Source organism: Carassius auratus, chromosome 10 (assembly GCF_003368295.1).
Source record: "Carassius auratus strain Wakin chromosome 10, ASM336829v1, whole genome shotgun sequence".
NCBI lineage: Eukaryota > Metazoa > Chordata > Actinopteri > Cypriniformes > Cyprinidae > Carassius > Carassius auratus.
The window spans coordinates 21,003,916-21,030,051 of record NC_039252.1 but is presented as its reverse complement, the minus strand read 5'-3'; the positions used below and the strand labels follow the sequence as shown (position 1 = coordinate 21,030,051).

Below are 26,136 nucleotides of genomic sequence, written 5' to 3'. Positions count from 1 at the left end.
TTTTTTTTCAGGTAATAGGCTAGGCTACAATAATCTTGAAAAGAAAGATAAAATATTAGCGTGTGTTTATAAAACATTAAAACATTTTACATTTGCACGTGGCATTCAGGGATGTTGGAAGTCAAATCAAATAAAGGCCCCTATTTCTACATTTTTTTTCGTTTACATTTCTTTTTTTGTTGGTTTTGTAAAGTAGTATATCAAGTAAGAAAATGTTAATGCACTCAATAAAAGAAAGTTGTGTTTTTCTGAGGATGCATGGCTCAGTGGGCGCGTCTACACTGATGCTGTGAATCCTGCCAGTGTCGGGTCTCCATCATCATCTTCATCACTGCAGTAAGAAGAAGCAGCAGCAGCATCACTGCTCGGAGTCACAGCATCACCGGACATCCTCACTGCGAGTCTCTCTGCCATTATATCTGCATCGCAGCTGAAACACGGGACGCATCGAGGCTGCACAGGAGAAGCAGCGGACATACACAAGTTTCCCCGCGATGGTGCCTTTATTTTTGTTCCTGGTCGTCCGCATTGGCGCGTCCATCCCACATCCGACATCCGCGGGTGAGTTCACGGAACACAACTGTGTGTTTAACATACACCCCACATTTGCACAGAACTAAGTTTATAACACACATCAGAACTTCAAGACAACGTTTGGTGCGTTTATTCACAGCTCGGACATCTGCAGCATCACTTAAGTGTTTTTTATTTGAATGTCCTCAGATATAATTCATGAGGGAGATGGTAATGAGATGTCGGGTTATTTCGGGCATGTGATTTTATCAGCGCCCTCTAACAGACGCTCAATTAAATATGACATTAATGCAAGCACAGCTGCTTGACACAAAAAGATGGCAATGAATAGTAAAGCGCCTGCTTGTGCATGTAACAGTGTTGTTTTATATGAGCTGGGATATTTGTTTGATGTTACTTTAAGGTGATCCAGAGGTCATCTGCACAATAAATAAACGTTATCATCTGCCAACCTGAAACATCTCCTCGTGTTTTAATAGCTGAGCCCAATGTGATCATGTTAAATGTCATACTGTGCATCTCTGGCTGACCTTTACATTGAATGACTCCGTTTGAACTGTCACTGAGTTTAGAAATCAGCTGCATGGGTCAGTGTTGTTATGTTGTAATATTAGGCTACTTGTTATACCTGTTTTGCATTCCAATAATTGATTACAATTATATTAATAATAGTTATGCTTACAAAAACTGTACTTGGAAACAATAGTTCAGCCTAAAATATCTTATTACAGTTTTTACTGTAAAATATATAATGCATTATGGGATGTCATATGGTACTGAATGATTATCAAATTAATTTGCAATGTATTTACATTGTTCTCGGAGTAGTACATTGCCATTCAAAAGTTTGGGGTCGGTATGATTTTGTTTATGTTTTTGAAAGAAATCTCTTATGCTTACCAAGTCTGGTTTTTTATCAAAAAATAGCTATTTTGTGAAATATTATTAAAAATTAAAATTACTGTTTGAATATATTTTTATCTATTCCTGTGATGCAAAGCTGAATTTTCAGCATCATTTCTCCAGTCTTCAGTGTCACATGATCCTTCAGAAATCATTCTAGAATACTGCTCAAGCATTTCTTATTATTGCCAGTGAGAGTTGTGCTGCTTAATATTTTGTGGCAACTGATACATTTGATACATTTTAAGGAAACTTGATGAACAGAACATTCAAAATAACAGCATTTATTTGAAAAAGAAATCTTTTGTAATATTTATGAATGTCTTTATTGTCACTTATGATCAATTTAATGAGTCCTTAAAAGTATAATCTTACCAACCCCAAACTTTTGAATGGTAGTCCACTTCAAACCATGGAACATGACTCAACAACTATGGTATTACCATAGTAATTGTATTACTTTTTTCTTATTGAAGTTACCACAGTTTTATTCCAACAGCAATAACTACTTTTTTAGTGGAAACTGAATTACCATAGTACATTAAAACTGTAAGCATTAAGGGGTCATTCATTTCTTTCCCAATTCACTGTGGTATTCATAATCATATTGCCACAAGTTACCAGTGCCAGTGTATCAATGCAACTAACACAACAAATATCATGGCAGTGTGAAATTCATTGTACTGGAAAGAACCAAGCAGTGTGTAGCGCTCTGCTATAATCCTCTGTGAGTTTCATGCCCTCAGGTTGTGTCGGATCAGTGTGAAACAAGACTGCTCCGTCAGCCATGTTTCTTTCCTAACACAAAAGATTTTCTCTAATCTTCCACCTCACTTAACCTTCCACACTTCTGAAGCACTGGCATTCTGTCATCGGCAAACATCTGCACTGCATCTTTAACAGTCGGCAAGTGTATTCCAAAGTTCGGCCAACATGTACACCTGTGTAAACACTCAAAGTTTCTCTCCAGATTCCTGTGGCTGAATAATTTAGGCCGAAATGGCTGTGGATATGGCATCACAAACTCTCGTGCATCACTCCGCAACACACTTTTTCCAAGCTGTAGAGGTAACTTGTCTTTGGGAAAAGAAGATCTGTCTCATTTCCTGTTTATATCTCTTCGTGTTTTGTAGGTGAAGTATGCGAACCGGTTCCATGTGAGAACGGTGCTGACTGTCCCAGTACACCAGCTGATGAAAATGTTTCTTGTGAGTTTTTGTCCTTTTGGATTTGAGAACCCCCGAAGACCCATGAGATTTCATTTCTTGCGATTTAAAAACACATTTGAAAATGTATGGAGTGATACAGTGTGTGTCTTTGTTGAGCTTTATTTGCCTACACTCTTATCTTAAAATCAAAAATTCTTTATGGTTCCATGAAGAATCTACGTATAACATCCACGTAAGGTTCTTTAGAATATTGAAATGTTCGTCACACTAAGAAAAACAGTGTGTTTTGTGCAAAGAATCCTTATCAAGAATACACTCTTAAAAAATAAAGGTTCCAAATGGAGATTTTTTTGTATGCAATAGAAAGAACTATTTTATTTCCCCAAATAACCTGTCTGTGAACAGATCTTAGAAGCAATAAACCCTTATTTCTTAGTGTGTAGAATATTGTAATAATCAAAAGCGTTTTTTTACTAAAGAAAATTTTGGTGGACTGGAAACAATTCTGGGATGTTACAGGTTCTTCATAGAACCATAAATGCCAATACAGAGTCTTCATTTTTGACAGTGAAAATTTATAATAAATTCTAAATTAAATTCGAGTATGTGTGTTTCCTGGGAATTGAATCTATAATCTTTTGCGATGCTAACGCAATGTTCTACCACTAAGCCACAGGAACACATAATGTGTCAAATGTGGCTTTTTAGACTTTTTCACCATAAATTATATTGTAATTTACTTGCAAAAATGATATATTGGAGTATTTTACCTCATAAATACATACAGTATAATGCAACATATAAAACATATATAATAAGTTAACTTCACATGTTCACAACAAGAATGTTAAATTTAAAATTAAAACAATAAAGATATCAGCATCCACACCAATGCACAATAACACTCTGTTGTGCTTTAAATGCTTGAGCTCTTTAAAGGTCGATTCTGATTGGCTGTCAGTGTTTTTATCATTCATCAGCTGGAAAAAAACATTCTTATAGTGATTCTAGTGATAGCATTCGTCCATTGTTATTGTATTTTATATTAAAATTGTATAAAACTATATATATTTCATTATAGTTATTATCTTTGGAGCGAATACCATGTTTTTATTCTAGCATTTAAAAGAAAAAATCCCCTGTAAAAAACATTGCAGAAAATTATGTTTTTCGAGAACTGAATACTAAAAAGTTTGTTGTGAAGCTGTAGAAGATTCTACTGTTTCATCTAATTGGAATCATTATTTATAATAGAGCAGATAAAATATGTCAGAATTTCACAAATTGTGTGTTCTGTGTGTTTCAGCATCAGGCTGGGAAGAGCAATCTGTAATTGGTGAGTTTGTTTATTTGTAGCCTGTTTGAATGGCCTGTTTTCCTCATTTTAAGAAAGGTTCAAGAGCGCTTTGCTCATTGAGACTCCAGATATGAATGGCATATTAAACAGATCGCTCATGTTTGGCTTATGAGCCATGAACATAAATGATGTCAGCCTCGATTTCCATTCACTAGTTAATTCATATTTAAACATCTGCTTAGCGTTCATTAGAAACTCACACTTTCTGGAGTCATCTTTTATAGCTAATGCAGTATTTAGTGTGGTGTTCAGACTGAGCTGAAAGACATGAAATAATAATGACCGTGTGGGGAAAGTGCATGCCATCAAGTGCACTGAGCATCAAGTTCACTTACAAATCAACCTGCAATAAACTCTAGCAGGATTTTAAATAGCACTTCAAATGAACCCTGCAGATTTCAGATACTGTGTGTTTCTGTCGTTCAGGGCCCTGCCGCCCAAACCCCTGTCACAACGGAGGGGTGTGTGAACTCAGTGAGACTTACCGCGGAGACAATTTTGTCGGGTATTTGTGCAGGTGCCCTCTTGGCTTCGATGGTGTCCACTGCCAACACAGTAAGAAACTTTGTCATTTTTAGAGACATTTATTTCTATATTTTAATGATAAGAAGAACTTATGTGTGTGTATATGAAATAAAACTTTTTTATTTGGTGGACACACACACACTTTAAAGCCAACATAATTTAAATATGTTTACTTTTTTTATTTATATATTTATTTTCATATTATACACACAAAATATTTAATGATATTAAATAAAATGCCATATATATTCTATTTTATTTTAATGTTTATTATAATTTTTTTTATTATTCACATATGTGACCCAGGAGCACAAAACCTTAAGTCGCTGGGGTATATTTTTAGCAATTGCCAAAAAAACATTGTATGGGTCAAAATTCATGATTTTTCTTTTATGCCAAAAAACATTAGGATATTAAGTAAAGATCGTGTTCCATAAAGATATTTTGTAAACTTCCTACCTTAAATATATCAAAACTTAATTTTTGATTAGTACAATGCATTGCTAAGAATTCATTTGGACAATTTTAAAGGAGATTTTCTCAGTGTTTTGATGTTTTTTTTTGTTTTGTTTTTTGCACCCTCAGATTCCAGATTTTCAAATACTTTTGTTAAATAACTAATTTCTCAAAAAGGTAAAAATATCTAGAAATTATACATCTGAATTTTTTTATAAATAAAAATATATATTCATAAGAATATACATATAAAAATTATAAATATAAAAAAATTGGGTTCAAAAATACATATATTGAATATAGTAAACCTTAAAACAATGCAAATTCATATATGTTGAATTTTCATTGCCACAACTCAACAGTCAACATGTTTATATCAACATTATAGCTACCAGAATTACACATATAGTTTAATTAAACAGACTGAATGAAACTATCGTCCATGAATGAAACTGCTGCCACAGTGATGGAAGAACATATGTCAGGATGGCTCACTTACTTACATTTTAGTTTCACCAGTGTAGAAGCACAATGCACATTAATGTGAATATCAATGTTTTTCTGCCTCAGTTCTTCTCAAAAAAAAAAAACTTCTACTGCATATTGTGCCAGAACACTTATCAAAGTGACAAGAACGTAATTACCAAAGAGCTATTTTTTTATCGGTTTGCCGTCAGAGCTGGTTTTTATTTGTTTTGTTTTTGTCCTGATTCTCTTGTTTCTGTGGTTACCTCACACCTCCTTCATTATGCATGGATTGGGAGAAAGAATATTCAGCTCTGTTCTGCACTGTCTAATACACATCACACATGTGCATCCGTGACCTTAATTTGCACTGTCTCCTGAATTGACTTCTAAGCGTAGTCTATAATTAATGCCGGAGTGAAAGCACAGCTAAGATAAGACTACGAGGCTCAGTTAGTAGCAGGGGGCTGGAAAACAGACTGAGCAAAGGCAAAGACAATTTTTTGGTCAGATTTTTGGAGAATGACATACGGCCTTATTATCTGCCCCGAGCCCCATGACCTGCTCAGTTTTTGTCATAATAATTAGACTTCACAACATAATGACCTCATGTAGGATGTTTAGCGGAGTGTGACGTTTAAAAATCCCAGGAATGTCACAACTGTGTTTTGAAAATTGAGGTATAAAGTCAAAATTGCGTCTTATAAAGTCAGAATTGCGAGATATGAATTTGCAATTGTGAGAAAAAAAGAAAGTCAGGTTGCAAGTAAAAAACACAAAATTGTGATTCGGACTTTTTTTCGTAGAATTGCGTGTTCATATCTTGCAATTATGACTTCATTTCTCAGAATGGTGAGTTACAGTATAAATTGCTAGTTTATATCTCACAATTCTGACTTTTTAACTCGCAATTTTGACTTTATAACGCTCAACTGTGGTTATAAAGTCAGGATTGCAAGATATGATCATGCACTTCTGAGAAAATATAATTCTCAGAATTGTGAGATAAAAAAAAATCGGAATTACCTTGTTTTATGTTGTATTCAGTGGCGGAAACGGTTGAAGTATTTACAAGTTGAAGTAATTTGTAAGAAATTGAATTTTTTTCATTACATGTGTAATAAATTTAAATCATTTAACTTAAAAAATTAAAAATCAGACAGAGATATATAAAAAAGGTAAAAAAATAACTTATGTCAGTGGATTTTACCATGAAAAGACAGACGGAAAGAAGCAGATGGGATTTGTTAGAAAAGGAAAAACAGAATAATTTTTTTTAATAAAAGTGATTAAAATTTGAATTATTAAATAAAAAAAATTAAGTAAATTAAGTTAACAAAATTAAATTGAAACAAAATTCTAAGTAAAAAAAAGACTATAGTAAAAATTATTTATTCATTTATGTATTTATAGACCAAGGAAAACTGCACATGTATGTTGGTGACTTTTACCACAAGCAGACAGCAGCAGCAGAAGAGTGAATGAAAATTATAGCACAGGGAGCTGCTCTGAAATAGTTACCCGCTAGATCACAATTCATTTTCAATAAGAGGTTCACAGGAGAGCTGGTGCAATCTGATGAAAGTGTTGTGGAAGAGCGCTGGGAGCGCTGCCATCCTCATCTATATCAACTATGCCACCGCTGGTTCTGACTGAGTGATCATACTGTGTGAAGCACCACTGACTTCATTAACATAGTTGTCTTGGCACAACTTGGCCCAGTGAATTTGCTTTTCTTTAAGAAATGAAATTCTGAAATCAGCATGCATTCAATAATGGCATGGAAATCATTTCCAAGATGGGCTCTGATCAGGAGAAGAGGCAACCAAAAGGAATTTGGGCATCTCAAAGCATCATTTATTAGGTCATATATAAGAAGCGTTCAATACCACAAATCCAGCGTGACAGCTGACCAACCCCCCCATGTTCCTCACACCAATTTACTTGCATGACTGGCTGGACTTTGGCCCCACGGAGGAAATCCCACCAATCAGGATGAGTTCGTTCTATCGTAACTGACAGGGGGGCTTGGATGCACATGACTGGCATGAAGCTGAATGCCAATGGTCGTTCCTCACTGTGAATTCAGCAACATAAAAAACAATGCTTTGTTTTGGGGGTCATATCGGTATTTTTGTTTCTGATCTAAAATAAAAGAGTTACAGAGCCTTTAAAATTTCATATGGGTTTGTAAATTGTCATTTTTTGAAAAAAGTATCTTCTGCTCACTAAGACTGCATTAATATGATCAAAAATACAGTCAATATTGTCAAATATAATTACAAGAACAAAGAACTACTATCTATTTGAATATTTTTTTAAATGTAATTTATGTCTGTGATTCAAGTGTCCCATGATCCTTCAGAAATCAAAATCCTGATGGAAACCTTCCATCATTGTGTCATGAGCAAGACCCACTCCCATTCACCTCAGAAAAATGAAAGTCTGGTTTTGTAATAGCAAATCAAGTTATTTTGCATATAATTTCTGGCAGACAATAAAGTCTAGTTCCTTTAGCTGTTCTTTTTATTCTGACACCACCCCAATGAGAGGATCAGTGCAAACTAACATCAGATCCTTAAATCCCACATTTGTTGTGTTCATCCGTGCTTTCGGTGCTCATGAGGTGACCCTGTTTAAGCTGTGGATTTGATGGTTGCCCTCCAGTACTCTTCTGTTGTGGTAAACCCAAAGGTGTGGTTTATATCTGCCAGATACCTGATAGACTTGAGCCTGTGCTCCACCTTGCAGATCCCTGAATTTCTGCTCGGGCGACCTCACGGCTTGCTGTCAGTAACAAGTCTCTCGAGTTCCTTTGGTTCTGCTTAAAAATCAAAGAGAGAGGTCAGTGCAGCAGAACTCGGAGACAGGACGCCATAAGCTCTTCTACCAGGAATCAATCTGTTACAAAGCTTGCTCATAAAAAGAGCAACACACTCTCATTACACTTACGCTTTGGCATATTGGTGGTGAAATCTTACGAATTTGTACAATCACATTTTTATGTTTTCTTTTGATCTGCTTACGTTCCACTAAGTGTTTAGTATAGAGGTGGACTTTTATGCTTAGATTTTTCCCTAAAATATGTATGTTTCCATCCCACTCAAATCATACCAATTCACCAAAATGAACATTTATTACTTTTTACAAGATATTTGAGTGGGAAATGAAAAATGATGAATAAAAATCCACCCAATGGTGTTCTTTAGGTTTAATATGTTTTTGCATATTAAGAAAATATTAATATATATATATATATATATATATATATATATATATATATATATATATATAGTTTTTAATATTTTATTATTATAATTGTTTTAATTTACTGATGCTAAGCTTTTGAACAATAGGAAATTTTAATTATTTTATATTCGATTATAATTTATATTTTATTATTCAAACTCACAGTTTATATAGTTTTTATTGTGTTCATAAAACCTGAACTCAAATTTATTTTATACATATTTTATTATTATTTATTTTTTAAATGTTCTGTTTTTGTTTTGTTTACTTTTTTTATAATTTGTTTTGGATACAATGACTATAAAAGCCAATTATTTAATTTTAATAGAAAAAAATTTAGTATCACGCATAATAATGCTCAAAATATTACTGTTTTTTCTATATGTTTTATTAAATACAAAATTAAGATATAAAAAAACGGACCCTTTGAACTTTTGAACAATTGTATAATTTTATTTTTAATAATATTTTAATTATTTTCTATTCTGTCAAATTATAAGTTAGGTAAAAGGGTAAAATACTACCTTTTTCACTTAGTTATTTCTAGTAAATTTGACATATGATTGCAAAGAAGAAACATTTTTAACTTGACTTTTATTGTATTTTACTCTAAAATCTACTTCAAATTATTTTTTACACTGTAGTAATCTCATGATTCCTAAAGAAGATATTTTTTAAGAAGAGATCTCAACAATGTCTCAAGACTTCTCATTTATCAAGAACAATCAAAATCCAAGATCTCCAAGATCTTCCATGAACATGTACATTCATTTTATAGCTTTATACTCTTTCTGTTCTTTAAACATTTGTGTCTACATCTGAAGAAATTTAGCAAGAGACAGAATTATTGATACTTAAAACATAAAGAATAATCAAAATCTCATGTGTAACACTTAAAAAATTATATATCCCCTGCTCTGTATTAATGCATAATAAATAAGCACTGTTCGATGTTAACTGGTATGATTGTAGAGAGGTTTTTCATCCCTGTGGAAAAATCACCCATAATGAGAAACAATATTTGACCTTTTATAGCTTTTTCCAGGTTGTCGCATTTAATATTTTCCCGATGTGTCTGTGAATGTCTGCTTGTGTTTTCAGATGTTAACGAGTGTGAGAAAAATCCATGCAAAAATGGAGGCAGCTGCACAGACCTGCGAGCAAACTACACCTGCCAGTGTCCCAGTGAATACATGGGGCGGAACTGTCAGTACAGTAAGTGCGAATCGACTTCATCACCTCATTTAATTAAACCCATGTGCTTAATATTCACTATCAAACCATGGCATCTCTTGAGGAGCAAACTAAAACTGGATTCAGCGTGTATTGGCTTGGGGATGGGAGCCATCTGCCTTCGACAGCTTTTTTGGGAGAATCTGAGTGAATGAGGCCAATATGACATTGACTGAGTAGGGAACCACATCGCTGGTGAAATCCTTCTGTCATTTCCATAAATTCAGGAGGGGGAACTGATTCCATTTTGCTTATTTTTGTCCATGCTATATTTCCTAGACTCATAGTCTACAGAAAGTGTGCCAGAAACCTAACTCGCCATATGCCTGAGAGGTACCAATACTTGTGTAACTATGATATGCATGATGGTATTTTTTGTGCTGACTCAAAACAAGAATGTCCCAGCAGTATCTTAAAGGGATAGTTCACCCAAAAATGAAAATGTTAAGTTTATCTGCCTAACCCCAGGGCATGCAACATGTAGGTGACTTTGTTTCTTCGGTTTGAGTTAAATATCTCAGTTTGTGTTCTACTTAAGAAACAAAATCACCTACTTCTTGGATGCCCTTTTCATTTTTAGGTGAAGTATCCCTTTAACACATCTATGAACATATAATTAAATAAGTTCAAGATTGCTGTCATGCTTTCTTACTTACACGGCTCTGAGGAGCGTATATAAAGTTACACCCCTCAACAAGGTTTGATTTGCAATCATGCTGTCCAAACACAGCAGCAGAAGCTCCCTACGGGCAAGTCTGAGCAGCCTGCGGCTCCTTTTCGAATCTCCCCAGTCTATGCGGTCGTTCTGCGGAGATGGTTCAAGTACTCCATTAATGTTCTCCCCGGAGCACCAGCGAGCGGGCGCTATATCTGCAGGTGGACGAACCGATGACAGCAATGACACTAGGGAAGACATCTTAGGCTTCGAGAGTGAAGACAGCATCTCTGTGTGTGAGAGTAAGGACAAGATATCCATCGACGAATCCAAGGACATTGCTTCCAAAACTTCAGACCTGCCAGATGTTGAGGACAAAACAGAGAAAGATGACATTTCAGAGGTCGACACGGATTCTCTGGCGAGAACCAGCGGGAGCAGGAATAATGTTATCATATTATCACTCGAGACCAAAGAGCACTGCGTTTGTGGTATTCCTTTGAATTGTTTAATCTTCCCTTATTAACAATATTTCTAAGAAGAAAAAAAAAGTATTTTATAGTTCAGGAGACTTTGCTAATTATATGATTTAAATGATAATTTTAATTAAATCAATTATTGCATCATTTTGTGTTTACTTTTTAAAGTTTTAATTTAAAACTGCAGTAGGTAACTTTTGTAATAATATATTTTTTACATATTTGTTAAACCTGTCATTATGTCCTGACAGTAGAATATGAGACAGATAATCTGTGAAAAAATCAAGCTCCTCTGGCTCCTCCCAGTGGTCCTATTGCCATTTGCAGAAATGCATCGCTCCCGGTAAAAAATAACCAATCAGAGCTGCGGTCCGTAACTTTGTTTGTGTTCAAAATGTAGAAAAATGTATATAATAAGCGAGTACACCATGAATCCATTTTCCAAACCGTGTTTTTAGCTTGTCCTGAATCACTAGGGTACACCTATAATAAGTGTTTATATCCAGACTATTTTAGATTGCTTCAGGGGTAATTCTTCATAGACATAAACAGAGAGAAGTAGTTCCGGCTACGATGTTCTTCCGCAAGACGCTAGCAGTTCTGTTTATTAACCGCAAGAGCGTCAAAAGTTACCGACTGCAGCTTTAATTACATTTTTTTTTCTTTTAGCGGTGGCATATGCAGTCCTATTGGGTTTTTATACTGTTATTAACTAAAACTAGAATCATAAAAATTCATTTTTGTTACTTGAAATAAACACAAAATGAAATAGAATAAAAAAAAACAAAAAAAAACTAAGTTTTTTATTTCTTCTTGTTGCCAAAAAACATTTCTAATTTTTGAATGGTTTGACTAAATATACTGAAATAATGACAACTAAAATGATGTAAAATCAAGCTATGTAGACATATTTAAATTATTAAGCTTTAATTTGTAATCTGTATATTATTGATTCACTGAAATGAACTGAAAAGTAATTTGTTCCAGAATCTACTAAACTGGTAGAGCTTTTTGTTTTACTAAAAAGAACTGACACATAAGAATCATTCCTTTACAAATCGAATTACACAGGTGGCGCTGTTGTGTTTTGATTCAGTAAGAATTGATTTATAAATATCATTCATTCAGAAATCGAACTACACAATGCACAGTGCACTGCAATTGTGCACAACACAACAAAATCTCCACAATACAAGGAAATTAGCACAACACAATGGAAAAAAGCTGCTACACAATTAAATTGGCACACAACAAAATCTCCACAAAACAACAAAATGAGAACAACACAATGAAATTAGCACACAATGAAACCTCTACAACACAACGAAATTAGGACAACACAACAAAATATCTACAACACAACGAAATTAGCATACAATAAAATCTCCACAACACAACAAAATTAGCACAACACAATGAAATTAGCATAAAACAACAAAATCTCCACAACACATCGAAATTAGCACACAACGAAATCTCCAAAACACAACGAAATTTGCACAACACAACAAAATGTCTACAACACAATGAAATTAGCACATAACAAAATCTCTATATCACAACGAAATTAGCACAACACAACAAAATCTCTACAACACAATGAAATTAGCACACAACAAAATCTCCACAACACAACACAATGAAATTAGCATAACACAACGAAACCTCCACAACACAATGAAATTAGCATAACACAACGAAATCTCCACAACACAATGAAATTAGCACAACACAACAAAATCTCTACAACACAATGAAGCTAGCACACAACAAAATCTCCACAACACAACGAAATTAGCACAACACAACACAATAAAATTAGCATACAATGAAATCTCCATGACACGACGGCAACTAGCCATAAAACAAAATCTCTGCCAGAATAGTTACCAATATTTGTTTTAAAAATGTAAATGATCCTGCAAATGAGACAGTTGTTAACACACAGTAAGATTCTGATGTTATAAAATCAAGGTGAACATTCAGTAGTAATATGAAACATTTAAGTTTATATAGAACTATTCAACTTTTTTTTTTGAATATGAGACATTATTTAGATACTTCCTAAAACTATCTTTAGAGAATACAGGACTTCTCTGAGGACAAGCATTTCAGAAGGTTACTTGAGCAAAATCTCTCCTTTTTATTGTCTATGAGAGTTAAACAATAAATAAAACAATATTTTAAACTGAGAATATTTAAGAGGTGTTACATGTGTTTTTTCTTACATCTTTTTCTCCGTCTGTCCTCTCAGAATGTTCTGGGCCTTTAGGGATGGAAGGGGGGATCATTTCGAACCAGCAGGTAACAGCTTCCTCCACACATCGAGCTCTGTTCGGCCTGCAGAAGTGGTTTCCGTACTTCGCCCGACTCAACAAGAAGGGCCTCGTCAATGCCTGGAGCGCAGCCGAGGGTGATCGATACCCATGGATTCAGGTAATCCTGCAACATTTTTACTGCATTAAATGAAAAAGAAGCTTTTGTACTTTTTTTTTTTTATAATTGAATATCAATTCATGAGTAGAATAAAAGAAACCGTAATAACAATGCTTGCTAACAACTAACAAATCACTATAGCATTACTTCAGTGTTGTGTGCCAGCCATCCAACACAGCTACAGCTTTCAAGGAAAAGCATAAACACCCAACGGTAATTAGTTTATACTAGGAGCCAAATCTCATTAGAGATTTTCGGAGTTCTAAAGGCATGGCTGTGTGAGATTTCATTAGGAGACACAAAGAAAGAACAGTGTGGGTGTACAAAGTATGTTCACAGCCTCTGTAATGACTTAAGTAGTAACCGCACACTGCCACCAGTTATGCCCAAACAACACCAGCATCCTGGCCTTGCTCTGCTGGCGTCCTGTGTGCGCCTGACTCTATTTTTGTACCTTTGAGATTAAAGAGGGCTTTGATGTCCATATGCTTTTAAATAAGATCTCAATTTGTTGCTGGAAAACTGCGCTACCTGTTTGTCTAGTCTTCAGACGTTCTTGCTGCTGCTTTAGAGTTGGTCTTTGCATTGGATGGTGTTTCAACCTAGCATGGATTTTCAAATGATTAGAGGGCAAGGATCCCCAAATAATAATAATAATAATAAAAAAGATAATTAAGCATGACAAACATTTTGTTTTCAAAATTAAATGATTGGCTTTTATATTGTCGTCATATTGAATCCAAAACTAATTATTAAAATAAATAAGTACAAATTAAATAAATAAATAAATTATATATAATACAAAAAATGTATTGTTGCTCTACTATAATGCGTTCTCGACATTTGACAGGGAAATAATGCCATATTTTGGAAACAGGAGATGAGCTCCTGGTCTAATGCACCACCTGTCTTGAGAAACCCGTTCTCAAAGACTTAACGTTACTTTTAGTCATTATTTTATTTGGGTAACACACATATTCCGAATGCCTTCGGCAGAATTCAAATGAGCCTTTTTAATCTAGATTAATTCCAAGATTACACTGAGATTAATCTAGATTAAACAAATTAATCTATGCCCACCACTAATTAACTAACTATACATACACATACAGACAGACACACAGACAAACACACACACATAACCTCCACAAAACCCCTCCAGATGCACGGCCATCATTGTCTCTACCACAGCAATTTCTGATAGGGACAAATTATGACTCTACAGCCCACAAGGCTTCGCTCATTCATCTTGTGAGCTAAGGCCATCGATTTTGTGCTGTCCCCTCACAGATAAATCTACAGCGGAGAATGAGGGTGACCGGACTGATAACACAGGGTGCCAAGCGAATCGGAAGCCCAGAATATGTGAAATCATATAAAGTGGCGTATAGCGACGACGGGAAGGCCTGGAGCATGTTTAAAGTGAAGGACACGGATGAGGACATGGTAAGACAGGGCATGCCGTTCGTTCCAGATGAGATGAGAGAGCCTGAGGGGGATTTTTTTAAATTAAGTTAACTGTTAACTGTTCGCTTAAGAAGTTCCCTGCCAACTCGCCCCTCTTTCCAGTTTTTATTTTTAACAGTCATACTCCGCTGTTTTAGAAATCTGCAAGAAATTTTCTTGTAATGTGGATGCGAACTACTTTATTACTTATATGTAGCATTTATTATAGTGTCTTGAAGTCTAGAGCAGCTAGTTCATGTTTTACAATAATGTTCATGTACATAATGATTTGAGTTTACATTAAAATTATAATATAGTAATAAATAATTAAAATACGCTTTCGTTCAAACTTTTGGGGTCATTATGATTTTTTTATGTTTTTAAAGAAAGAAGTCTCTCATGCTCACCAAGGATGTATTTATTATTATATATAAAAAAAGGAAAAACACTAATATTTTGAAATATTATTGAAATGTTAAATATCTGTTTTCCATTTGAATACATTTTAAATTACAATTTATTCCTTGGTTGAAATGCAGAATTTTCAGCATCATTCCTCCAGTCTTCAGTGTCACATGATGCTTTTGGAATCATTCTAAGAGGCTGATTTGCATTGCATTGCATTGAACATTTCTTATTTCTTTTGCAGTGTTCAATTTTTATCAATTTAATGCATCCTTGTTGAATAAAATCTTGATAATAGGTAGTGTACAGGTATATATCTTTAAACATTTTTGCAATTTTTGTAATAGCAAGTTTTATGTTATTTAACTGCAGATATTCACTGGAAATACTGATAATAATGCCCCCTCAGCCAACTCCTTCAGTCCACCAATCGAAGCGCAGTACATCCGCATTTACCCACAAGTCTGTAGGAAGCACTGCACACTGCGAATGGAGCTCCTGGGCTGTGAGCTCACAGGTCTGTGTTTTGAAGCATGCTGTATTTGTCTCCGACAGTAAGTTACAATATTGTTGACTCTTGTGATTGTATTTTTCAGGATGCTCAGAGCCCATGGGGATGAAGACCGGACACATCCAGGACTATCAGATCACCTCCTCCAGTGTGTTTCAGACCCTGAACATGGACATGTTCTCCTGGGAACCATCCAAGGCCAGACTGGACAAACAGGGCAAGGTCAACGCATGGACATCAGCCCATAATGACCAATCCCAATGGCTGCAGGTGAGACAGATATGAAATGTGTAGTTCAAAGGTTTGTGGGTAAGTTTTCTTTTTAGACATTTATACTTTTATTCATGAAGGATGGTCAAAATATTAGTATTGACCAAGTTCAGACGCTGTGGATCAGCATACTATCTTGTGTATTTTCATCAGTTTGCATTTAAAAAAAAAAACTATCATGGATTTAGAGGGAAAAAAATTTTTTTTTTTATAATAAATCTTTGAATTTTTTTTTACTCAAGTTAATCAAAATGGATTTAATGCATTTTAGAACTCAAGTTAATCAAAATGGATTTAATGCATTTTAGAACCAAACTCTTCGTATATATATATATATATATAGCGCCTAAATCTCCTCTAAAACCAGGCCACAGACCAGGTTGGAAGACCAGCAAACCAGCTCAGACCAGTTATAAGTGTTTTTCACCTACAGTATTTATAAATAAATAATTATTGATTGATTATGTTTCAAAAAGACTAAACAGATCAGCAAGCTACAATACAAGGCTTTTCTTGCTGTGTTTAACTCCAGTTTATCATAATTTTTAACCCAGAGTTAAGAACACTATTAATCCTGATTTTTTGAAGCTCTGCTCTGAAAAGGCGATGCCAAAGGTGCTTGAATAATATGCCGAGTTATTTAGCAACAGAAGACAAATCATGAACAATTTGAGCTTGCCTCATTAAATATTCATGATTTAGTAAAGCTGTAGAAACTTTTCTGTTCAGGTTCAGACTGTGCGTAAGTTAAAAATAACAGTATTATTGTTAAGACAACCAGAGAATATTTATGTGGTGATTTTGGGATTTCTAATTGGGCACCAAATATGTTATACCAGTGGTTTTCAACCTGTGGTCCGCGGCCCCCTAGTGGGCCGCGGTGGTATTGCAGGTGGGCCGCCAATTATTTTCTGTTCATTTCCAGTCCATTCTAGGGCTGTGCGATTAAAAGAAAACGTCCTAAAATCACGATTTGAGCGTGCGCATATGCCTAACTCCAGGTTCACACACTGTCTGTGATGCGCCTTTTTTCTGAGCCAATGTTGACGGATCAGAGCGTTCTCACTGCGGTAAAAGGCTAGAAATAAAAACGTGCTATAATTCATGTCTAACACATGGGCATAGAGTGAATTTGTTAGTGAACAGGATGCAGTTTAAGTGAGAGGAGACACGTTTTAAGTGTGCACACTCTCTCCTCGCCAAGCAGCGTGTATCTGAGCAAGCACGACCGGTTTTGTGACAGAGCAAAGGAAATCTGCTGCGAACAGAGAGATTCGCACTCGTGCATTATTTTAATGTGCTTTCGCGTTATATTTATGCGCTCTCACTGCTGAGCGCATACACATACTGTATACACACTGCAAACACCTGAGGCACCGCTACAATTAATGAGCTCTATGAACAATGCATGGCAAAAAAGAAAAAAAAGTCCCTGTATACAGGATTTTTATTTTATTTTTTTTGCCACAAGTCTATACATTTTTTTACATCTTCACTATAGTGATAATTTTGACTTATGTCTGTTCTAGAGATGTTACAACTTTTTGATAAAGCTCTGATTGGTTTTCTTTTGGAAATATGTTTCAAATTAATCCTGAATGCATTTATGACTGTAAAAGCACAATTGCAAAATTGATAAAAAAAATCGCGATAGTTTTTTTTTTTTTTTGTCCATATCGCACAGCCCTAGTTTATTAAATAAATATAGTTTAAAATCTAGCTTCTGAGTACTAAGTTATTAACCCAACAATAGCGGGGTCAGTTAATTTTTTGAAGTGGGCCGCACGAACATATGTGTTTGGTTGTGTGGGCCGCGAGTTGAAAAAGGTTGGGAACCACTGTGTTATACCATATATCACAAAAGCTGTTTCAGCCAGTGGGATCATTTAGGGCTCCAAATGGGCTGATTTTACACAGGATGGATGGTAGGATATGTCATATGGCATCATCCTTGCTCAGTATATGATTTTCCATGCCACATAGGCTAAATACATTCATCCTCATGCATTCAATGCACTGCAGGATAATCTTTAATTTCTGCATATACACCCACACAGGTGAGGCTGAGGTTAACTACTGTACCGCCAACATCACTAATCTAACTAAACCGGTGGGCTGCTGATTGTTTGCTGTTATAACTGACTGTAAATCTGAGCTTGTTCTCAGACCCGAGAGCCGTGATGCCATTAAATGGCTGAGTCTGCTGCCATTGAACTGAGATTGGGAAATTGGATCTGAGAGAACAGGCTAATGTATATATTATATTACACCTGCACACTTGTAGAGCCGAGGCCAGCCGCTCAAATGCTCCTCTGAGATTGCAGAGCTGCTGTGAATGCCGCTCACGTCGGTCCAGGTCAGAAAGCAGAACCCGAGTCCTCATGAAAGAATAATACAGCGAGAGAGAGAGAGAGAGAGAGAGAGAGAGAGAAAACCTGTACTGACTGCACAGTTGAGTCCCATTCAGAGTATAGCAAACTAAATACAAATACTCATTAAACAGCTGTAGATTTGAATAATATTCCTAAATATTATTGTTTAATACAAATGATCTACACTGAAAAAAGCGATTTTTCAAAGTTGTAAATAAAAACAAAGATTACTGGAGTAAGTTTTACAAGAAAATACTGTTTAAGTCTTTCTGCTTCAATTGTATTATTTAATTAAATTTGTTATTTGCCATTTTTGTCTAATTATTTGTGGCATTTACTAACAATTCCTGAGTAAAAATTATTTCTACACCAATTGTTTTTTTTTTCAGTGCATAAATGTTATCAAATAAGGTATTTCCAGAAACATTAAATTATATAACATTTAAAATTGGAAGTTTACTAATATTCAGACTAATATGTTTTCCCAACTGAGCAGACATATGTCTGTAAACTAATTTAAATAATTTAAATACAATTAAATGAAATGTTAAAATAATAATAATAAAAAATTACAAATATATATTTTTTATTACATTATATTTTATACATTTTAATTCACTCAATTATGTATTAAATAATAATAATTTTGATGTCATCCTTTTTAGTTATGAAAACAATATAGTGCTGTGCAATTATATTCTGCTTTGGTTAGGTTAATTCTTTTTAGAACTCAGTTCAAATAGATTTATTCAAATAATTTGAATTATTATTATAATAAGTCACATGATCAAGTAATGTGACTAATTATGCCTAAATAATTAAATAAAAAAATAGTCTAAATTACTTAATTTTTTAAATTGTTTTAAATACATAACTATTTACATAAACACACCCTGTGGGTGTGGCCAGTTTAATTCATGAAAAAAATTACAAATTCTGAATTTTGCCAACCCTAACCATGCAGAAATGCATAAAAGGAATTTAGAGAAGCATACTGTAGTTTCAGGTCTTTGGGCATCATGTCTTCTTATTTTCATGAGCCACGGCTTATTTTAATAAAAGCCAAGTTCATTAATCAGGCTGGCTGTTTTAGCAAAAATAAGAAGCTCCAGAGCAATTAATTAGAGCAGCCTTGAAATCCTGTAATACCACTAAAATAATAGACTTACAAAATTCAGCGGCCTGAAGATGTTCCTGTGGAGTCAGTGGCGCTGATCACCTCCGCTCCTCCGAGGGGAACTCTGCAGTGCAGACGAGGCCTGGGATTTAGACACCATAACACCCTTTACAATAAAAGCCCATTTCCATCATGGGATACATTTGTTATTATGATAATTTTTTTTAAAGGTAACCAACTTTTTAATCTTGCAATTCTGAGAAAAAAATAAATAAATAAAATTGTGAAAAAAAAAGAAAAGAAAAGAAAGAAAGTCAGTTCTGAGAAAAGAAATCAGAATTTCATTTCATGATGTTAATTAGCAATTCTGAAAAAAAGAGAAAAAGAATGGTGACAAACTGACTCTTTGTAGGGAGATTGAATGAACAAACCAGACAGTAGAATAGATTAACGTTGGTGGACTTGAACTTGAAAAATAGTGTACTGATGTATTATACTGACGTATGGTGTACTATACTTTCTATGATTGAAACAAGATACCTTCTGATGTTCATTCAGAGTTTATTTCATGATATAACTAGTAAAGAGAAAGAGATGATCGGTTCTTGTGCCACTTGAACTGAGGCGCTGCAGTGATCTGTCATGACACATTATAGAGCCACAAAATGACAAAGAGAACTGACATTATGTTTCATATCTAACGTAACCTGCTCTGTCTTGTCTGTCAGCACATTGTCAGATTGCTCTTGGCTCTGTGATGTGTTTATCCCAGTGTGAGAACATGAGAGTACCGTGGCTTGTTGGACACAGCAAGAGTGAGGAAGGGTCTTTGCAAAATGTCATTTGTGAGAAAAAGACAGAAGTGTGAGATAAAAAGTCACAAATTATAATTTTTTATTTGATAATTGTGAGATATAAAAACAAAATTGCAAGATGTAAACCCAGAAATCTGAGAATAATTCATAATTCCTAATTCAGATTAGCAATTCTGAGAAAGTAAGTCTGAATTCTTTATTTCTTGCAATGCAGAATTGTGATATAAACACAGAATTGCGAGAAAAGTCACAATTATCTTTTTATTTATTTTATTCTGTGGCAGAAACTGGCTTACATAATTTTTTCCATGAACTGCCATTCAAAATTATAATATATATATTTTTTTTTTTTTGTGTGTGGAGGACGTAAAATGTACTTCAACAGTAATATATGTGGCCTCGAATGCATTATCTGCTGCTTTCATCACAAACTCTCTCTCTCTCATTATCACCAGATGGATTTGCTGATTACCACCAAAATCACAGGAATTATCACCCAAGGAGCCAAAGATTTTGGGCATGTGCAGTTTGTCGGTTCCTACAAAGTGGCATTCAGTAATGATGGAGAGAAATGGCTCATATATCAGGACGAGAAACAACAGAAGGATAAGGTAGGACACTTGCTGTCTACATAAACATTTGAGGTAGATGACGTCATTTTTTTTAAAGTATTAAGTATTTACAAAGTATTCTAAAGTGCATGATGTATTTATTTAAATGTCTTATATATATAAAAATCACCCTCCTGATTGTAAGGAATAGATGGAGCTTCTCACACAGACTCCGTAAAGGACATGACATCAGCATCAGCCGTGAGAAACATTTTAACCTCTCAGCATTTTTCTGACAATGTCCCACCTCCAGCTGAAGAATCACCTCCATGCTTTCCATCCGGAGCAGCAGCAGCTGACAAGACCGAAGCTTTCCTCTGACACAAACCTCAGCAAGGAGTCCTTCTGTGGAGAAAAGAGAGACAGTTATTTCGATTTAGAATTCAACATCCATTAGTCAGATACAACTAGACTGAAGCTAGTGTTGCACATGGCTGCCAGTGTTGCTATGTGGTACATTTTCGTTTACTGTATATGCATCAATACACGATACATAATAAATATATAAATACATAAGAGTTTGGGATCAGTACGTTTTTTTGTTTTTTTATTTTTAGAAATGATTTTATTCAGCAAGGATCAATTACACTGATTCAAGTGACAGTAAAGACATTTATGATGTAAAAAAAAAAAGATTTCCATTCCAAATAAACAATCCTATATATATATATATATATATAAACAAGTGAAAGTGAAAAAATTTAATATGCTACAAAACATTTATTTCTGAAGATCATGTGACACTGAAGACTGGAGTAAAGATGCTGGAAATTCAGCTTTGATCACAGGAAAACATTACATTTTAAATGATATTAAAATTTACAACAGATTTGTTTTAATTGTAATAATATTTGACATTATTAATTTTTGTTTACTTTATTGTTAAAGTTTTGTCTTCAATCAAATAAATGCAGCCTGTATGAGCAAAAGGGACATTTAAAAACTTTAAAAAGATCCACTTGAAAATGGTAGCTTAGGCCAATATTGTTGTTTATTACTAAAGCTATTAAGTCATACAGATTTACTCATGTGGGTGAATTTAGGTGGACTTTTCTGAATTTTAATTTGTTGGTGAATGTTCCCTTTCGCTTTTTTTCAGTCACATGATGTGGCATGATCTTTTCCTCTCATAGTCCTTTCCCTGCTCCCACAACACACGTAGGCACGGTTTTTTTATACAAACACACACACACACACACACACACACTGTAGTGGTTGGGGGTTGTTAATGGTGTTGGCTGGGTGATCTATTCCGACAGCGCTGATAAGAAACAGTCTACTGGAATAGATTCTCTCAGAGGAATAATCTGTGAACGATGTCCTTTAACAAGTGCTATTAAAAGAGCTCAGGTTAAGCGTGTTTGAAAGCCACACGTCTGCTTTATACGGCCTATTTTACCGCCACATTATTGTGCACTTTTAAATGACTTTAGAACAGCTGATTCAGCATTTCTTTTACGCATTGTCCTTCTGTCATTGACAGATCTTCCAAGGAAACTTTGACAACGAAACACACAGAAAGAATGTGTTAGATCCACCGATCTACGCCCGATTCATCCGGATTCTTCCGTGGTCGTGGTACAGACGCATCACTATGAGGGCGGAGCTTCTGGGGTGTCCGGAGGAACAGTGAGACTGCGGCACACTGTATGACAGACTGTGGAAAAATTGCATTTCTAATGGTGATCTTTCAAGGATGCTGTTTGGCCTGATTCAAAAATGAAAGATCAAAAATGTGATGACTTTGAATGGATTTGGTTTTGTTTTTTGCTCTGGAAATTGCCACAACTTATCATGATTTTCAAATGTAATTGTCACTGTACAACTGACTACTTTATTTTAGAGTATTATCAGAAATGGGTCAACTGAATTCACTCAGGTCAAAGGTCACACGCTAGAATAGTTCATGTATAAGATATATGAATATTGGGAGGAGCTGAGAACTGTTGTTGCTATTCTTATAAATGTATGTATATTAACTACTAAATGTTGTCATTTGTAATTTATTCAAATTCAATCATGCAAAAGCGATGAATGAGAAGTATAGGAGAGTGGGGTAAACTGTGCCATATATATCTTCAGTTGGAAGGACACAATTTGAGACTAAAGGCTTGTTCACACCTAGATAACTATAACGAAAACAATAATGTTAACTATATTAGCATCCACCCAATGCATGATATCTTCTCTTTATTATAATCGCACACTGAAGTTTGTCATCAGATCTGCAGGTGTTTAGCTATTTTTTTGTGGGGTAAAATCCACAACTGGGAATTTTGCACGAGGGCCAAAAATGTCCCCACAATGATTTAAGTGCAGTTTCACATTGGCCACACTACAAAACTAAATTTGTATTGATTTATGTATTCTAACTACCAACCATTTGGATCGCACAGTTTTAACATAAGAAACCTGAAAAACACAATAACCAGGTTTATACATTTATCGTCAATAAAATCAATTGGTTTCAATATCATAAATGTTAAATTGCTCGTTTTTACAGCTAGCTAATTTTTTATTCATGTACATACTTTTTAAGTGAGCAAATTCATTTGATTTCTTAATGAACAAAACTGATTCTAAGCTATTTGAATAAAGGCATTTTGAAAACATGATTATTTAAATGAAATCAGATAGATGCAATAGTTAATAATAAGCCATGCCATGATTTCTTTGAGTGGAGTAATTTGACATTTCAAGACATTTATTAGTTTATGTTACAACTGTTTCTTTCAAAAGGAATACTTTTTTTATATATATGTATATTTTTATGACTGTACTGAAAATAGAAAATGGACCTTTTTTGCTGCACAATATTGCTAATGACCACACCTTAATACTATAATTATATTTCAGGATGTTGACTGAAATAAGGAATAAGTGTCTAATAATAGAGGTTCAGTTGCCCCATGGGGTAACCTGTGTAATGTCAAAGGGTATTTTGACTTTTTTTTTTTTTTCATAAACCACCCCCAAAACAATTACAGCTTATCACTATTCTACAAAAAAAACGATGCAGTTTGCTAGATTAGGGGTGACACATCTTACCCCACTCTCTCCCACATACATCTGCAGGTAGAATTACTTCAGTATTTCATATATATCCACAGTCAACAGAAACAACTTAAAGTTAACATGCAATCAAAATGAAATCAGTTCCTGATGAATGAAATCAATTCTGTATCCTTTGACTCAAAATGTGTCGCAATACAGACATCAAATGGGTTTTACGCTGAGTTTCATGTTGACTTCAACTTGAATAAGTGAGAATAAAACCAACAATCTTTTTCTTTCTTTCCTTCTTTTGTAGTGTTTTTGAAAACCTGTAAATACAATTCAGTTTAACGCAAGAGCAGTTTGGTATAATCTTATCTATACTAGCTTTCTATTTCATTGCTGTATTCACTGGACAGTTATTGAACAGACCTGATTATACTGGACTATTATATTACAGAACTCTTAATGGTCATTAACAATAAAAATCAAACCGTGAGACCATTCTGGGGAGTTGCACTTCTGTCTGAATAAAAAGGACATTTAGTTGCTGCTTTATTCTGTTTTCGCTGATGTTTTCACTTTGCATACTTCAATAACCACAGCAAGCACACAGCCTGACCTTGAACGCACAATCCCTGACATTACAAAACATATGCATGGGAAAGTTATATGCATATTCTGCGAAACTTCAGATTCATAAAGATTAGAGTTATTATAACCATAACGTATGTGATCTACAGTATACAATTTTTTATTAGTTTATTTTTATTTTTAGTAAATTTATATTTAAACATATTTGTTTTAGATAGTTGCAACATTTCTTTCTTCTTTCTTCAAAAACATTTTTTTTTAGTTTTTCAATTCATTTTTTTTTTCAGTTTGTTTTTATTATCAAACCTCACTCCTAATAATTTTAGACTGTCTAAATAAACCTCTCTTATGCAAAAACTGATGCCTTATGTGACCTATAAAATTGTGAAAAAAAAAAAAAAAATCTCAGTGAATTTAAATGACAGAGTTCGTCCAACAGAGCTCGGGTGAGGTGATTTAGGAAAGCATCAGATGTTTCTGAGCTTTCAGCGTGGGACTTTAGAGAGCCGTGGTGTGCTTTCTTACTGGTGACATTATCAGGAGATGCAGAAGAAGATTGGCTCATGCATTTTTCATGTGCTTCGGCTCAGAGGAAGAGCCTGGGAGATAACTGTGCGTTTAATTGCTTCAGAAACCTTATGAATTCATTTTAACCTCGGTACAGCTGAGAACTGAAAGAATCTCACATTCTGTGTGATCGCGTTGTTTTATCTTTGCATTGTCGCTTTGCTCGTGTAGATAAAGTCAAAGTCTCCGATTATGTTTGCAGGTGAATGAAGACGAGTGTAGTCTTCAGGTGTTAATGAGACTTTGTTTTTAAGCATTTTAAGATGCTGACAGTAATACTGATTTGCATCTTTGGACCTCTCCCAGAGATCTCATGGAGAGTTTGTCCTGAGAGAGAGTTTAGTAATTAGTACTGAAATCACTCAGATCTTAACACGAACATTTCTCTTCAGACTAAATGATCTGTGCTGCTGTTCTGATCTGTTTGATAAAATGACCCCAGTGTCTGTGAAATCATGAGTGAATGCTAAGTGCTGCAGGAGCGAGGGTGAATTTTAGCCTGTAAATCATGTCGAAAGAGGCCGGTTCCTCAGAGACCAGGCCTCACTAACATCTCCATCACTGTCTGAACCACATAAGCAGCTCTGGAAATAACTTTGCAAACAAGAAAAGGATGAAGCATAAAAATAACATTAAGTGTGAAGTTATCAAAAGTAAATAATGCTTTATTCAATCTTATTTAATCAACAAGACAGAGGATGCAAGAAAAACTGGGTTGAAATTTCGAATAGCTTGATTTAGCTATTGAACTTTTCAATTAAAAAAATAATTTGAACACAATGTATAACCACTATATAAATTGTGCTGATCTATTCAATTGAATGTTGCACCAGAATTATTATTAGTAACAAACTAAACCATAAAAAAAACTTTGCATTTCAGCTAATTGCTAAATGTATTTTATTTCAGCTAGACAACAGGTGTTATTTTCATGTTAAAGTACTAAACTAAGAAAACTTAAATCTAAAACTTA

The 26,136-nt window shown here is 34.5% G+C and overlaps 1 protein-coding gene and 1 long non-coding RNA gene across 2 annotated transcripts; one reads left to right on the top strand and one right to left on the bottom strand.

The window, feature by feature from the left end:
- Positions 1-273: 273 nt before the first annotated feature.
- On the top strand, positions 274-24,507 carry LOC113110288 (EGF-like repeat and discoidin I-like domain-containing protein 3). Its single transcript, XM_026274390.1, has 11 exons — positions 274-561; positions 2,571-2,645; positions 3,913-3,942; positions 4,390-4,518; positions 9,760-9,873; positions 13,280-13,461; positions 14,752-14,907; positions 15,685-15,829; positions 15,909-16,093; positions 20,853-21,008; positions 22,492-24,507. The coding sequence occupies exons 1-11, from the start codon at positions 495-497 to the stop codon at positions 22,639-22,641; spliced, it is 1,389 nt and encodes a 462-aa protein (XP_026130175.1). The 5' UTR covers positions 274-494; the 3' UTR covers positions 22,642-24,507.
- Positions 13,387-19,728, bottom strand: LOC113110321 (uncharacterized). The gene is made up of 3 exons (XR_003293117.1): positions 19,635-19,728; positions 18,364-18,471; positions 13,387-13,467 (listed from the first exon to the last, which is right to left on the bottom strand). It is a non-coding gene; the product is annotated as an uncharacterized LOC113110321 (long non-coding RNA).
- Positions 24,508-26,136: the final 1,629 nt, after the last annotated feature.

What these genes read in the sequence shown, in the direction of transcription:
- LOC113110288 (XM_026274390.1), top strand. Translation starts at nt 495, where the DNA reads ATGGTGCCTTTATTTTTGTTCCTGGTCGTCCGCATTGGCGCGTCCATC. An exon ending in AGCTGATGAAAATGTTTCTT is followed by an intron (nt 2,646 to 3,912) that starts GTGAGTTTTTGT and finishes TGTGTGTTTCAG; the next exon opens with CATCAGGCTGGGAAGAGCAA. An exon ending in GGGGCGGAACTGTCAGTACA is followed by an intron (nt 9,874 to 13,279) that starts GTAAGTGCGAAT and finishes CTGTCCTCTCAG; the next exon opens with AATGTTCTGGGCCTTTAGGG.